Genomic DNA, 14904 nt, shown 5'->3' with positions numbered 1-14904 from the left:
TTTTTAAGTCTGACAGTAATAATTGTGGAGTGATTTTGATCCAGTATGAATCTGCAGTGTGTATAGTTTTTACAGTCTGACAGTAATAATTATGGAGCCAATGGTCATCTGTAACAGAAGCTGGCAGTTGTGTTTCAATCCACCTCACACTAATGGAATAATGAATTCCGCTAGATACGGCTGTGAAGTGTGTTGTTATTGTTATTGAATGTGTCTTCTAGTGTAACACTGATATGAAATCTGGCTTTTGATTGTTCAATCCAGACTTTATGAGATCATGTGGGAAAATTACACCAGTAATTCATCCCCAGCAAATCAGACAATTAATTCTAGCACATTACACTAAACAACCTCCTTGGTAAAATTTAATCAGCTCTGAATTAATCTAGAACTGAGATCCAGGCAGTAGGTTTTAAAGTGTGGAGTTTACCTGGGGGGGCAGTGGTGGAGGTTGCACGGCCGTGGGCGGGACACCGGTCTGGGACGATTGTGGCAGGAGGACAGATGTGTTTCCTGACCATCAGCACCAACACACCAAGTCTTTCTGACCTGAGAGCCTCTGTTTCCACAGCTCGCACTACACACACTCCACTCACCTAAACGCCACTCAAACTCTGCATACACAACATCAACACGCTATTCAACACTATTCAGTACTGATATACAGTCAGTAAACCTATATACTCCATCTTTCATTCATTAAATTTCCAGTCAAAACGGTCATTAAGCTATACAGATTTCTGAGAAGATTAGATATGAGATAATTCACTCTAATAAGGAGGAGAGTTTTCATTAAAAGCTGGACAGAAAATGGGGCTCCTAACATCCACCTGGAAGACCTGGTAGACACCAAAACTGCCCCCATCAGATAAACAGCACTTAAAGCTTTGAGACCAACTTCTAAGACTGAACTTTGGAGGTGTGTCTGCAGATTTCTTTGAGAAACTGAAAGTGAGTCTCCTGAAAAGAATGGAAGCTGGAATAAAAGTAACACTGAACATTGAAAGAAATGTAATATTATATTTCGTTGTTAAATGAATAATTTGTACTTAATGGCTGTTTTGACTGAAACTTAAATAAATAAATGAAGGGTCTCTGACTTTTGCACAGTGCTGTACAATATAATTATAATAGTTGTTTGTACAATAGGATTTGCTATGAGGCAAAAGGTCAATTCTCAGTGATGATTCACATGCTAACTTCATAATGTCTCATACAGTCCTACTTAAAAATATTATATTATATTACTTATGTTGACTTAAACGTCATCAGAGATTGGTACTGCTGGCATTAGCTGTAGAGAAGGTGACAGCAGTGTGTAGAACTTTACATTTTTGATCATAGTACAATCCAATGTTTGGACCTACCTGATTGAAAGATATTTTTCATAATCTTTAAGAAGTTTTGATCAAAATGTTGATGCTTAAGTGCTACTGAGCGTGTCAATAGTATGCAAAGGTGCATCAAGAAAAAGAGGTGCTCATTTAAAGAGTCTACCATAAAATATTGTTTTATTCTGTGACATCACAACCACAATTTGATTTATGGTAACTGCATAATTCCACACAATGTGTGCTATGGAACATGGATGTATCACAACCCAGATGAGTTCAAACAGGACTGTATGGACTTGGACCATTTGAATATCTTTTAACACCTGCAAATCCACCCTCGCTGACCTTGTGAGAGAACCCGAATCCAGGCAGAGATGAGCTGGTCACTGGTGTGTGTTTGGCACCCGTATTGTCCTTCAAACCTGCCGGTCAGTGTGTTGATCTCCAGGACGCGGCCGCTGACCAGTGTGCGGTAGTGCAGGCCTGCTGCCTGCTTCAGGGTTTGGTTCTGAAACGTCCACTTAATAGGCCTCCTGTGGCTGGGGACGACAGGACAGCCTGCAGGAAAAAAGAGGAGACCGGGGGTTGGCGGGGGGTCCCAGAAACTCAGTAACAGTTTTCTTTGATGGTCTGCTGTACGTTTTGTAGATACTGAAATTCGACTAAACAGATGTTAACCTGGAGATACTAATGTTGTTTTGCTGGGGCGAAGGCTACGCACACCGGATGCACTTCATAGCATCCAAAAATGGTAAACCATTGTTTCTAAAGGAGCACTGTTCAATTTCTCAGTGCATCACAGCAGTCAGTCTTTTAGATAAACTGAGAAATGCTAATAGTCTGTTACACCAGCTAACATTACAGTCTAGTCTTTTTATCACCTTGTATCTTTCAGCTCCACAACAGTGAATTTGTGAAGGGGTAGTAAATTGATGCCAAGCGTGATAAATGATGTTGAAAGTTTTATTTCCTTCAATTTATATAAGTAAAGTGTAAAAATGAATGGGAGCCTTAAATTTGTCAGCTTTTATCAGCATCAGCAAGGGATGCTAAGTGACGCTGTCTGATGTGCTGTAGTCTTTAGAACTAGGCCTTCAGTTTGGACCAAAAAGGAGAAAACTACGAAAAACATCACTATAACAATGCTAATTTTCACTAGCTCCCCTATGGGATTTTAGTAGTATGTTAGTGCTGAGCTAACAAGCCATTACATGAACAGTTTTTGGCTGTTTTACAATAAACATCAACATCTGACACTTAAAAAGATAAAAGACATTCCATGTTTTAACTGAAGCTTGTTGCAAACATATTAACATATATTTAACTTTATATGTATCAGTTTTACAGTGAACTCAGTAATTGCATTGGTCAGGCAACCACTCATACTTGCTGTAAATGATGTATCTAAGACTTCCAGATGTTTTTTTTAGATACCACAGAGAAAACAATCCTAATTGGACCATGTTCCGTTGGTTGTTTCAAAATGTAATCCCTAAAAATGAAATTAGAGTGTTACAATACTTGGGGTTTAAATACAGCAAGGATAATGAAACTATACTAAAAATAATGAACTAAACATTGCAGACGTGTCACAGAAATCATTAGGCCCTCTCTGAAGGCTCTGAGGGTTCCCCACTTTTGTTTTTGCTACGCTATTCTAATATATTTTTATTTTATATTCAATTACACTGTGAGTTAAGCAAAGAATTGTATTTACATTTATTCAATATTTTGTATTAACAGGTTGAAACCTGGATCTAACTTGGCAAAAATTTTCTTTCCATAAAAAAACAGCACATACAACAATATTTTTTCTTAAAATTCAAATCCTAATAAAATATCACCTACTTACAAACACTAATATGGTATTAATTGAAGGTTTAGAATCTGAACTGCACACAATTTCTCCACTTGTGTCAATGAACTATTAGTAAGAAATCACTAATATAAAATGACCACGCTTTTGTTATTGTGAGTAACTACAACTTCTGCACTACAAAAATGATAACCTGAAATATTCTTAAATGTACTCTAAATATCCAATATTTTTCATGGGATGGTTGTGGGAATATCTCATTAACTAAATCATTTCATTATATTGGCAGATCATTTTGCTGGTTTCAAGTATTTTTTTTTTTTAAATAAGCAAAATGATCTGCCAAAATAGTGAGAGAATTTTTCTTAATAATAAAGCCTGCAAAAATCTCAAAAGGAGAAATATGAGATTTTTTGACTAGACTTAACCCCTTACATGGCCAGGGCCCACCGGAAGGCCCAAGTTCTATTACACACTTCTATAACCTAAGAATAGCTCAGCCGGGTTGTATTGAAGTCCCTGTAGTTACTAAATGCCTTAGTATGTAATAAGCCTGAGATTCTTAAGGGGTATGATTATTTCATATGCCAAGATCCCATTTTTTTGCAGTGTAAATGTAAACATTTTCTCTAAACTTAACATTCACTCTAACCCTAACTTTAGCCTCAACCCAAACCCAAAACCTAAACCTAATACTAATGATAATCCACTGAGTAATCTGGAGCACACATACAGGCATACACACTTTATTTGAATTAGCAAGTAAGACAATAGAATTATAAAAAATCTAAATCATTTTACAATCCAATTTTCCTAACAAACACATCTTACAGTTGGAGGAACCAGCATCTTCTGAGACATTAACAGCTGTCAGAAAGAGTGCTTTACCTATTCTCAGAATATCCCCCGGTGCGACGGTGATGACAGTGCCGATCCGAGACGCCATCACCACTCGCTTCCTGTTCACCTCCTTCTGCTCTGAAGATGTTGTGAGTGCTGGATGGTACAGATTAAATTCAATGTCATGATACTTTCCAAATATACCAAACATATTAGTGTGACAATAATATTAATATATACACTTTTAGTAATAAAGGTTCTGTGAAGGTACATTTTGTCATTCATCAAGGTACAAACAATGTAAATGTTCCCTCAAAGGTACAACAGTGGTTTTAAGGTCCAATTATGCACCTTAAATACGTTTTCCAGGTGAAAAGTACATATTTGTATCTTTTCATAATCTTATGTTTTGAAACAGAACAGTAAAATAATAAAAAGCCTGGAGACGAGAGGGGGTGTGTGGAGTCAGTACAACTTAGAAAATAGAATTTCAATGGATTATGGTACAATTATGTTTCCTGACTAAAGGTATGAGATGCACCTTTGAGTGTACCACCCCAGTGACAAGAGGGGTACTGGCCCAGTGACAGTTTAGTACCGTTTTTTCTGAAAGTGTACTAACATAAGCTGCGTTCCAAAGTCTAGGCTGCATTTCTCAGCCGCTACGTCATAGAAGGCCGTTCCAAAGTGAAGGACACTTCATATACAGCCTAGAAATGCAGCCTACGTTCTGTGTGATTTCAAGGACGCAACAGATGTATCCTTCCAGGCCTTCAGTTACCCACAGTTCTCTGCACACGAAAGGAAAAAAAAAATAGCAAAAATGGCGGAAAATGAAGCTGGAGCAGAGCTTTAAAATGTAAGTTGCTCACATCCTTGAATTCGTCTTCGTTACCTTATAAAGTGTTAAATGATTGACTAATTAAAGCATTCATTCATATATCATATATCGTCTGTATATCATATTTTATTTAGAAGTATTTGTATGTATGTAGTTTATCGTACTACATAACATCTCCTCCATTTCTAAGAAGAAATAAAAAAGCAACAAACACAATGCAATGGACTCCATCTTCTCTCACCAGTTCCCTTGCGAGTTTTGTGCTGCTTTTACAAGAGGCAGGACCTTTCTAGTGACATCACGCAGGCTCGTTAGGACTGTTCCACTGGTGTGACCAATAGGCTACCAAGGAGGAGTCTTCATAGGACAAACCTACCGAGGGCCCGCCCTTCCTCGGTTGCAGCCTAGACTTTGGAACGCAGCTATAGACAGTATATCACACAGTACATGATGCTGCTACTGTTGCCCATTGACAAGCCTACAAAACACCCATCATTCCACCATGATCAGGTACATTCATCCCAAGCTACACATCTCTCTTTGCATCTGTGCATCTTTCTGTTTTCTTGCAACAGTTATACCCAAACTGCCGAAGGACCAGTACACCAAAAAACACAAAATAACCTCAGGAACTGTTGTGCTCACGTATGTTATAATCTGACTGCATTTACTCACAGATCACAGCATGTTAAATAATCTTTGCACCTTATTCTCACTACCTCATGCTCAGAAATGAGTGCTGTGTCGATGCTGCACTGTCCTGTCTGTTTACTGTGTCTAATGTCTGTTTTATTTATCTTATTTATTGTATTGTTTACTAGTGTTGTTGTCTAATTAATTTTTGCTTATGTCTGCACGTTTGCACTTTGTGCTGTCTATTTTGTTCCATGTTGCACCGTGTTGTTCCTTGGAGGAACATGATTTCACTCCACTGTGTACTTCTACATAGATGGAATGACAATAAAAACCTCTTCACTTGACTTGACTAACAGGGCTGTATGTAAACTTTTTGAGCAGGTAGCACTGGTGCTAGAAAAGTTACAAGTGTTGTACCAAGAATGAAAACATTGCTGCACTGATATTAAATCATATATAATAACAGACAAATTTTTTAAAGATCTTCTACACTTCTACAAAAATACGGTTCTTCAAGGGTTCTTTATTAAAGCTGACAGTTCTATTTATGAGTGCTATATAGAACCTTTGGCATGCTTAAATGGCTCTTTGCATGGTGCAGTGGTTCTTCAGATTTATGGATCTTTTTGAAAATGGTTCTATGCGGCAACAAAAAAGGGTTCTGCTAGTGTTACAATGTCAAGCTTGTAACCCTTGTAGGTGCTATATAGAACCATTTTCAAAAAAGTTATATATAGAACCATATACAACACATTCTCCATCAATCTAAAGAACATTTCACCATGCAAAAACCCATTTAAGCCTGCAAATGGTTCTATATAGAACTCAGGGTTATAAACAAAACCATTCCCTTTACTAAAGAACCCTAGAAGAGTGTAGATCTGATGACCAGTGTCCTGTTAGATATCTAGCATTGTAGAAATGAAAACTGCCCCTCAGTGAGCTCATCCAGGACATCAGTACTAATAAACCACTTATGTGACAGTGGTGGGTAATGCATGACTTTTACCAGAAACGACCCCAGTTCTTCACTCCAGCCACTAATATATAAACCATGCCAAGATGGATCCCTTCCATAACATCTTTTATTCTTATTCATCAGCTTAGATGGATCTTACCACCCCTGCAGGTCTCAGGCAAGCCAGCTTTTAACTGCGCCCTGACTTTACACGCACTATATTTCTCAGCGTCACATGTCTTACTATTTCCAGCATCTAGCTCTTCACAAATCTGGCTCACACTGAAGGAAAGGCAAGCAAGCCTGAGGAGCAATGACTCATTTACAGCAGAAACTCTTTAAAGAGAGGAGGATCCCTGCCATGAGGTGAACTGAATGACATGCCCTACTGTTCCAATGTTTAACTGTTAACCCCTTTTTAATGTGGCAGCTTTAAAGAGAAGGAAACTGCAGCTGCCTGTTTTATCGCTATTACTGTGGAGAGGTGTGAATTGTTTTTCACAGCTCTTGCCTTTCACCCCTGATTGCTCACTAGCAGCTCAACATAGTCACAACAGAGTCAACAGTGTCCTCATTCATCTGAAGAGTTATGGGAAAAATATTTTATTTGATTATATTAATTTCAAATCCCCAGCCAATAGGAGGCCTGCAGATAGAGGGTACATCCTTAAATGAACCATTCAAGTCATTCTCCATTTGGAGTGGGAATTCAGGTGGTTACATTTTTAAAAAATCATCCCAAAACTAAAAAATCTTAATACGTCCATTAACATCTCCTATTATCATATATACAAAAATGAGAGCTTAATTCCAAACACATTTTATAGTCACTGGTGTTATATGAATATGGTGTAACACCAGTGACTGTGACTCCAGTGACATTCTGGTTAAAACTGAGGATTTTGTAAATTGGCTGACTCATTGGTGGTCAGGTGACCTTGTGCAACTATTTAAAATCAGTAATAAAAATGATATTTGGCATTATTTTGACAAAATTTTAATTACTCAGCCATTACAGCACATAACACCCGTGACACATAGAAGTTATGAGCTGCCTGATGAACAAAATTATTAATGAATTGATGAAAAATAGTGAGCAAGTGTGACTCGCCTTCTCATGCCTTGAGATGCTTCCTCTCTGATGAGCCTCGACCCAAAGAGGCAGTTTAATAGAGCTGAAAATACTGTGTTAAAATGTAAAAATGTGACAAATGAATTTCTTAAATAAAATACATATTTTTTAAATGTAGAATAACGTTAATGATATAAAAAGTAAACATGAATCTGTTTTATATAAATTCCTAAGTTAAACCTAAAAATATTGTTTTATATTAAAAATTGTTTCTCAAATGATGAAAATTGGTTCTGTGATGAGTTGTTTTACTGATGCAGAGCGACTATGAAGCAGGAAAAAAAGAAAAATCAGAGAAATCATAAAGGAAAAGTATTATTTAATCTTAGGTCAACTGTGTAAATGTATATACCAACTTTTAGAGCTGTGACGAATATTTTAGGCATCTTTTTAAGCCCTGCAACCTTTGTGACATGGTTTCCCACTCCAAATGGAGAATGACCCATTCACCCCAGGTCCATATGGTCCATCTATGCCAACTAAGCCATAAAAATAGTCTACTTTTAATTATTCATGGTTGTGATGTCACTACTACGAAAACATTTAGCTATGGCCACCCACACTGCTGTTCATCAAAAGGACGGCTGTTTTTTTTTCCCAATATTTTTCATGTCTTCATTTTACTAGCGTAATGGGGTAGAGTGAGGGGGGAGCAACAACTCTGCACTCACTGAAACTCACCCGTCACATGGATGATGCTGGAAGACGCTGCTTTGCCAATGGGATTCGCTGCCATGCAGGTGTAGGTGCCGTCGTCCTGCAGCGTGAGGTTTTGGAGCAGCAGGGAGGCGTTTGGGAGTGAGACAGCGCCGGAGCTCAGAGAACCCTCCAACCGGTGCCAGCTCACTGACGGCTGAGGAACACCTGATCACACAACACAGACAAATCACTCTCAGTCAGTCTGACTGCAGTACAGATATAAATTGGACCTTGGAATGATTTGGTTCTTTTGAAAATGATTCAATTCATCATTAAATTAATTCAATGAGATTTGCTTGTTTTGGCACAATTCAAAATGATACTGAATAATGACTGAATGATGACACAAATATGACTTAAGAGAGTATTTACACAGTCATGGAATGTACGCAATACAAACTATATGCCAACATTTTTATTTTTAGGCTTGAATGTGCTTTGAATTTCATTTTGAGCAAAAATGAAATGAAAAATTGGCCACACATTTTACTGAATATTGTTGTAATGAATTCTAACATTCCAAAATTGATACAGTTCCAACTTTAGAGCAAAACATACAAGCATTTTTACACCCACTGGCTACATTCAATGATGCAGTTATTCAAAGCTCAGTTTATTTCCAAATCAAAGGCAGAAGGTTCAAAACCTTCAATTCACTTTGATTCGCCTCAAACTAAATCACTAAATTTCACTTTACAGCCATATTAGAAAAACAACATAAGGAAAGGCTACTGTTTTTTCTGTTATGGCACTAAAGATGAAATGAATTTAATTGAATTAAACTGAACCAAATTAAAATGAATCAAATTGAATGAAACTGAACTGAAATTAACTTTATTTAACTGAACGGATCTGAACTGAACCAATCTGAAGTCAACTGAATCAAACTTAATTAAACTAAATTAAACTGAATTAAACTGAAATGAACTGATTCTAACTAAATGAAACTGGGTTGAGCCAAATAAATGAATTGAACAGATGCAAACTGATTTGAACTCAAACTGAATTCAACTCAAAATGAATTGTACTGAATCAAACTAAATGAAACTAAATTTAACTGAATAGAACCAAACTAAACTTAACTGAATTAAATTAATCAAACTGAACTGAACTGAAGCAAAGTGAATCAAGCTGAACTAACTTGAACTGTATCAAAGTGAATCAACTCAAGCTGAACTAAACTGAATCAAAGAGAATCAAGCTGAACTAAACTGAATCAAAGAGAATCAAGCTGAACTAAACTGAATCAAAGAGAATCAAGCTGAACTAAAATTAATTAAACTAAATCAAACTGAATTGAACAGAATCGCATGTGGAGCATCTTAACTCAGGTCAGAATGTGGAAAAACAGAGCACATTTAGGACCAGCAATCGCCACAAACGTTAACCATCAGCTGGCGAGAGTCAAACATCAACTTCAAGGCTTATTGTCATTTAGGAAAACGTAGAAAATGGTGATTGGTAGGGCACACTAGCGAGAGGCCGGCAGACTGCCACAAATTACTGGTACAAATGGGTATAATGAATGCAAATTGCCTCGCTCCAGCCTGCTCCCCCGGGACGCTCCTGTCTGCTGTAATGAGTTGCACATGGCCTGCAGTCTGTGCTTTATTGGCTACTATTTTACAGCAGGGAGACATTAGGACTGACATATTGCTGAGTTGCATTGGATACAAACGTGGAGAGGGCAAAAAAGCGGGCAGGCGTTTTGAAGCTTAGGTAAAGACGCGAGGCCGGGCGACCAAACAGGTAAGACATTAACACACACGCAAAACTTCAGCACACTCATTAAGTCACAATTCGGTTTAGAGATGGTATTAAAATCAGATGTTTCATCTCACACCAAAAGGAGGTGCTATTGTAACATTTACAATATCTACACTGATAGAGGAGGAAATGGTAAATGACGACTTTCAATCCAAAACATTTTATGGTATTACATATAAATTGTAATAAAAAATCCCATTTAACACAATAAAAGCTGTGCTGATGGTGCGAAATGCTAACTTTATTATCATATAGCAGAGGAATTTCTTCTGTGTGTAAAGCTCACTCACAAAACGGCTTTTGTTTTGGAACCAGAATCTCCGCTCCTCTGGAACTCTCTCCCTTCTCATATTCAGCCGTCTAATTCTCTGTCCTCATTTAAATCCAACCTTAAAACACATCTGTTCTGCCTTGCATATAATCTTCCCCTTTCCTAAACTACTATAGCTCATGTTAGGTCATCATCTGTGCTGTGAATATTTATCTCTGTCTCTGCTGTGTCATCTGTTTGTATATTGTTACGTATTTGTTTCTTGTGCCACTAACTGTAATCTGTAAGCATCTTTGGGTCCTAGAAAAGCACTATACAAATGTCATGTATTATTATTATTATTATTATTATTATTATTATTATTATTATTATTATTATTATTATATTGGCAGCACCAGTCAAAAGGCATACATGCTCAAAAAAAAAAGGTACTGAACTGTGACAGTCTACATCTCAGTACCTTTAGTCAGGGAACATAACTGTTCCGTAATCCATTGAATTTATGTTTTCTAAGTTGACTCCACACACCCCGTCTCGTCTCCAGGCTTTTTATTTTATTGTTCTGTTTTAAAACATTAGGTTATGAAAAGGTACAAATACGTATTTTCACCTGGAAAAACATATTTAAGGTACACAACTGGACCTTAAAACTACTTTTACATTGTTTGTACCCTGATGAACAAAAATGTACCTTCATAGAACCTTTATTTCTAACAGTGTACAACATTTGCAACTGTTGCGATGTTTCTGAGTGAGCATGCCTTCACATGGCTATGGAAAAGCTCATTATTGCTATTATTATTTCATCAGAGTACCAATGAAAGGTCACAGATGTGTGAAGTATGTTCATGTTCATGTGTTTGGTCAAAAAGGTAGTTTGTGAGACAAAATAAAAGTCTGAATTTTCTTGAAATATAAACATAAATGGAGCACCAGTACTGACGAAATGACGTTAACATAAAATGGCAGCAATAGAGTTTTTTTAATGACGAAAATCTAGTGCCTCCTTACAGCTCTACCCATCATCCATCTTTCATCTGCCCTGCCACTTTCTTCGCTTTCATAAAGCTGACTGGATGCAGTGTTTCTCTCTTTCATTCCTCCATCGCACTCTCGCCTCTTCCAGGAGAATAAGGGGCTGATGAAAAGGCCACGAGCGGTGCTTTGTGCTCCAGGCCAAACCTGCTGCAACAACAGGTGTCCTTCGTCTGAGGCGATGAAAACGTTTAACAAGCTCTCCAGACGGCAGCTGATGTCTGGGGCTGACCTTGGGTCAATTCTAGCCAAAGATCAGTAGAAAAAGGCCGTTTCTCTAGCAGGAACAAATCTGAACGCTGCACCTGAAGGGTCATGAATGATATAGCATTGCTTTAACCCTAAGGCCAGAAACATCAACTCATGAACGCAAATGCGAAAGACAACACCCAGACAACACACTGCATTCTGACAGTACTGTGGATGTTAAACCACTTACTACTGAAGGGGGCGCTAGAGGACAAACTAGAGCATCTGTAAACAGGCTCTACTGTTATTCCAACAGCTACAGTAATTACACATGTAGACTGTGGAGGAGAGTAAGCTGCTTTACTTTTACTGTAATGAAGAGGTGATGATACATCATACAGTGAAGGGAGACAAGTATTCAGACACTTTTGTTTTTCATATTTAATACACTTCCAGAGCATATATCCATTTCACATTTACACACATAATGACCCTTATTCATCAAAGCTGTGCACTGAATGATGTACAAACTTCACGTTTGATTTGGGAAACTGTTGTGCAACAATGAAACAAGGGGTTATTTGGGCGCAATTGATGAATCAGCTTTGGTGCATGAAAACAAGTGCATGTGCATGAGTACTTTATTCACATATCATGCAATGGACACACCCCAATTTGCCCTCATTTGCATAAAGCATGTCTTATCATTAGAAATCCTGCACAATGCACCTGTCCAGGCGCGACAAGTTGGGGTTCCATCAACTTTCGAGTTTCTTATTGCAGAAACACTTGCACTAACAGGGATGTTTAAGGTCGTTGTTGTGGCTCTGTAGATTTTCCTATTCAAGTGTTGTTCAATAATGTTCTCCCTTAGAACTTTAAGGAGCTCCTTCACCTTCAACATGCTTGCTACTTGTTGCATTAAATCTTCTTAATCAAATTTTATAAGGACAATATGATGAACATTTTTTTTTTTTAATTTTTATTTCTGCAGCATTACTATGTAGATTTATTTTTTATTTTTAACTTTTGCACATATGTATATTTTAATATAGTGCCTGAATACTTTTTCACTACCAATTTCATTTTTAAACATGTCTTTGTTTATGCTTATGAATACATACTTTTTGTTCATATCTTTAAGTACAAAGTGAAAAGACATTATGCACGTACATTTAAAGTGGATATATGCACTGGATATATATTACACAACATAAAACAAAAGAGTCTGAATACCTGTTTTCTGTTGTTGATCATTCCACAATGATTTAGAAAACTGTACATCATTCAGATAAAAATTAATATCCAGAATGCCTCATACTCAAAAAAAGCAGTGAACAAATCTCACTTATCAAACAGTAATCTTGTGATGAACCTTACATACACAGATGTATATAGTTTATTATTAAAACAATATTTACTATTTTATCATATCATAGCTTATTGCTGTTCCCAAAATATTTTATTTCTATATATTTTCAAAAAACTATCAAATTATGTTTTAGTGTCTAGTTTATAGCACTTCAGTCTGCACTGTAATTTATTGTTAACAATTATTAGAATGATAAGTGATTTAAAAACTTGGAGCTTATACAAGTGAACTAATTATGAGAGACACTGTTGACCTGCTGGGATGCCAGAATGTGAATTTAATATATTTCGTAACTATGAAATTACTTATGCTTTTGTGTAATTACATTTAAATAGTACAGCAGAATGACAGTAATAACCCCAGACGTCTAAGGATTAAAGTTTATAAACCTTCTCAGACTCCAGAAAATAAACAGTCGCAATATTATTGAAGGTAACTAACAGCATAACTCATTATTAATCACATTTAAAGGGCCCATATCCTACATTTTTCTTGTATTTTATTTTTTCCACTTATATTTGGTGCATTTATGTTCCAAAAATAGTCATAATTCATTTGAATTTGACCACTGTCCAACCTCTCTTTATCCCTCTTTATTTAAACAGGATGTTTTATTTACTGTGCCTTTAAGACTGATATATGTAAATAAGCTCTGTTCTGATTGGCTGGCATGTGTTGTTCCTCTTTAAAAAACACTCTGAGCTGAAACACTCAGTGTGAATGGGCGGGGCTAAACTGCTACAGACTGAATAGGTGGATGTATATAAATTAGTCTAACAAAAAATAGTACAGTAAAATAACAATAATGTTTCTTGTATAATAACTAATAACTTTTCCAAGAGCTATAAAACCTGAGACTACAAAATGATAGTCATGATAAAGATGTAATCACATGATTTGGCCCCCACAAAACCTTACTGTTCAATCCAACAGCAGGAGCTCTGCTCGGCTACAGTAGATTAACAGTTGTAAATGATGAGGAACAGGTATAAATCCTGTAGAAGAGGGTCGCCTGTTGACTTTACACACCGATTCTCCCCAGTTGGCCAAATCGTTTGCTGCCCCCCACCCCACCCCTGCACTTCAGCCTGTGGATGGAAGCTATGGAGCATGGGATACGTAAACAAACACTACGCTACATCGTCTCACTCAAACAATATGTTTGTAGTGTGTACAGGGAGTGAGAGAGGGATTGGAGCAGGGTTTTGCTGTTTTTGGAGTGATGAGGAAAAGTAACAGTGGAATGTGGACATTTTCCATTTTTTCAAAAGGACAAAACCACCACTTTGGCACAATGACTTTTAAAACGGGCCTGCTGGCTGTTCATGAAGAACTTTATTGTTTTGGGTTTTATAGTAATTCTCTATTGAGCAACACTGACAGGGAAAGGATCTTGATAAAAACAGTCTTTGAAAAATATGTCCTTCAAAATTTGCCCAACTGAAAACTCCCTTCTACTCCCACTCACTGGCCACTTTATTAGAAACACCAACCTTGTGGTTCCTTTAACTGGCCACTTTATTAGAAACACCAACCTTGTAGTTCCACTAAGTGGTCATTTTATTAGAAACACCTCCCTTCTACCCCTACTCACTGGCCACTTTGTTAGAAACACCAACCTTGTAGTTCCACTAATCGGCCACTTTATTAGAAACATTTCTTCTCACAATCACTGGCCACTTTATTAGAAACACCTGCCTTGTGCACCACTCATTGGCCACTTTTTAGGAACACCCTGTTATGCAGGTGTACAGTTCCAGATTGTAGTCCCTCTTTTACTGTACAGTTTATGAGCCCCCTCTACACCTTCCATCATTGGTCTGTTTCTGACTACAGGATTGCTGTTGTCCAGTTATGATTTGAGTGGGGGTCCATTCTCTGGGGGTTTTACACACATCAGCATCACTGCTAGGTTGATAGTGGACCAACACCCTAAAATGTCCAGACAATAGCGGCTCTGTGGTCAGAAATGGACCACTGACGAAGGACCAGAGGACGACTAAAACAAACTGTG

At 37.3% G+C, this 14904-nt stretch overlaps 1 protein-coding gene across 1 annotated transcript in view; it reads right to left on the bottom strand.

Moving 5' to 3' along the window:
- Nucleotides 1-14904, bottom strand: part of LOC118818609 (ADAMTS-like protein 1) — a 61612-nt gene that overhangs the window by 14603 nt on the left and 32105 nt on the right. Inside the window, exons 9-12 of the mRNA XM_036585859.1 lie at nt 8239-8421; nt 4039-4146; nt 1680-1892; nt 431-614 (exon numbers count right to left, since the gene is read on the bottom strand). Coding sequence (XP_036441752.1) covers nt 431-614; nt 1680-1892; nt 4039-4146; nt 8239-8421 — 688 coding nt within the window. The remainder of the gene's footprint in view (nt 1-430; nt 615-1679; nt 1893-4038; nt 4147-8238; nt 8422-14904) is intronic.

Source organism: Colossoma macropomum, unplaced genomic scaffold (genome assembly GCF_904425465.1).
Source record: "Colossoma macropomum unplaced genomic scaffold, Colossoma_macropomum, whole genome shotgun sequence".
Lineage (NCBI taxonomy): Eukaryota > Metazoa > Chordata > Actinopteri > Characiformes > Serrasalmidae > Colossoma > Colossoma macropomum.
The sequence above is the reverse complement of the archived record's forward strand: the minus strand, read 5'-3'. Positions and strand labels throughout refer to the sequence as shown.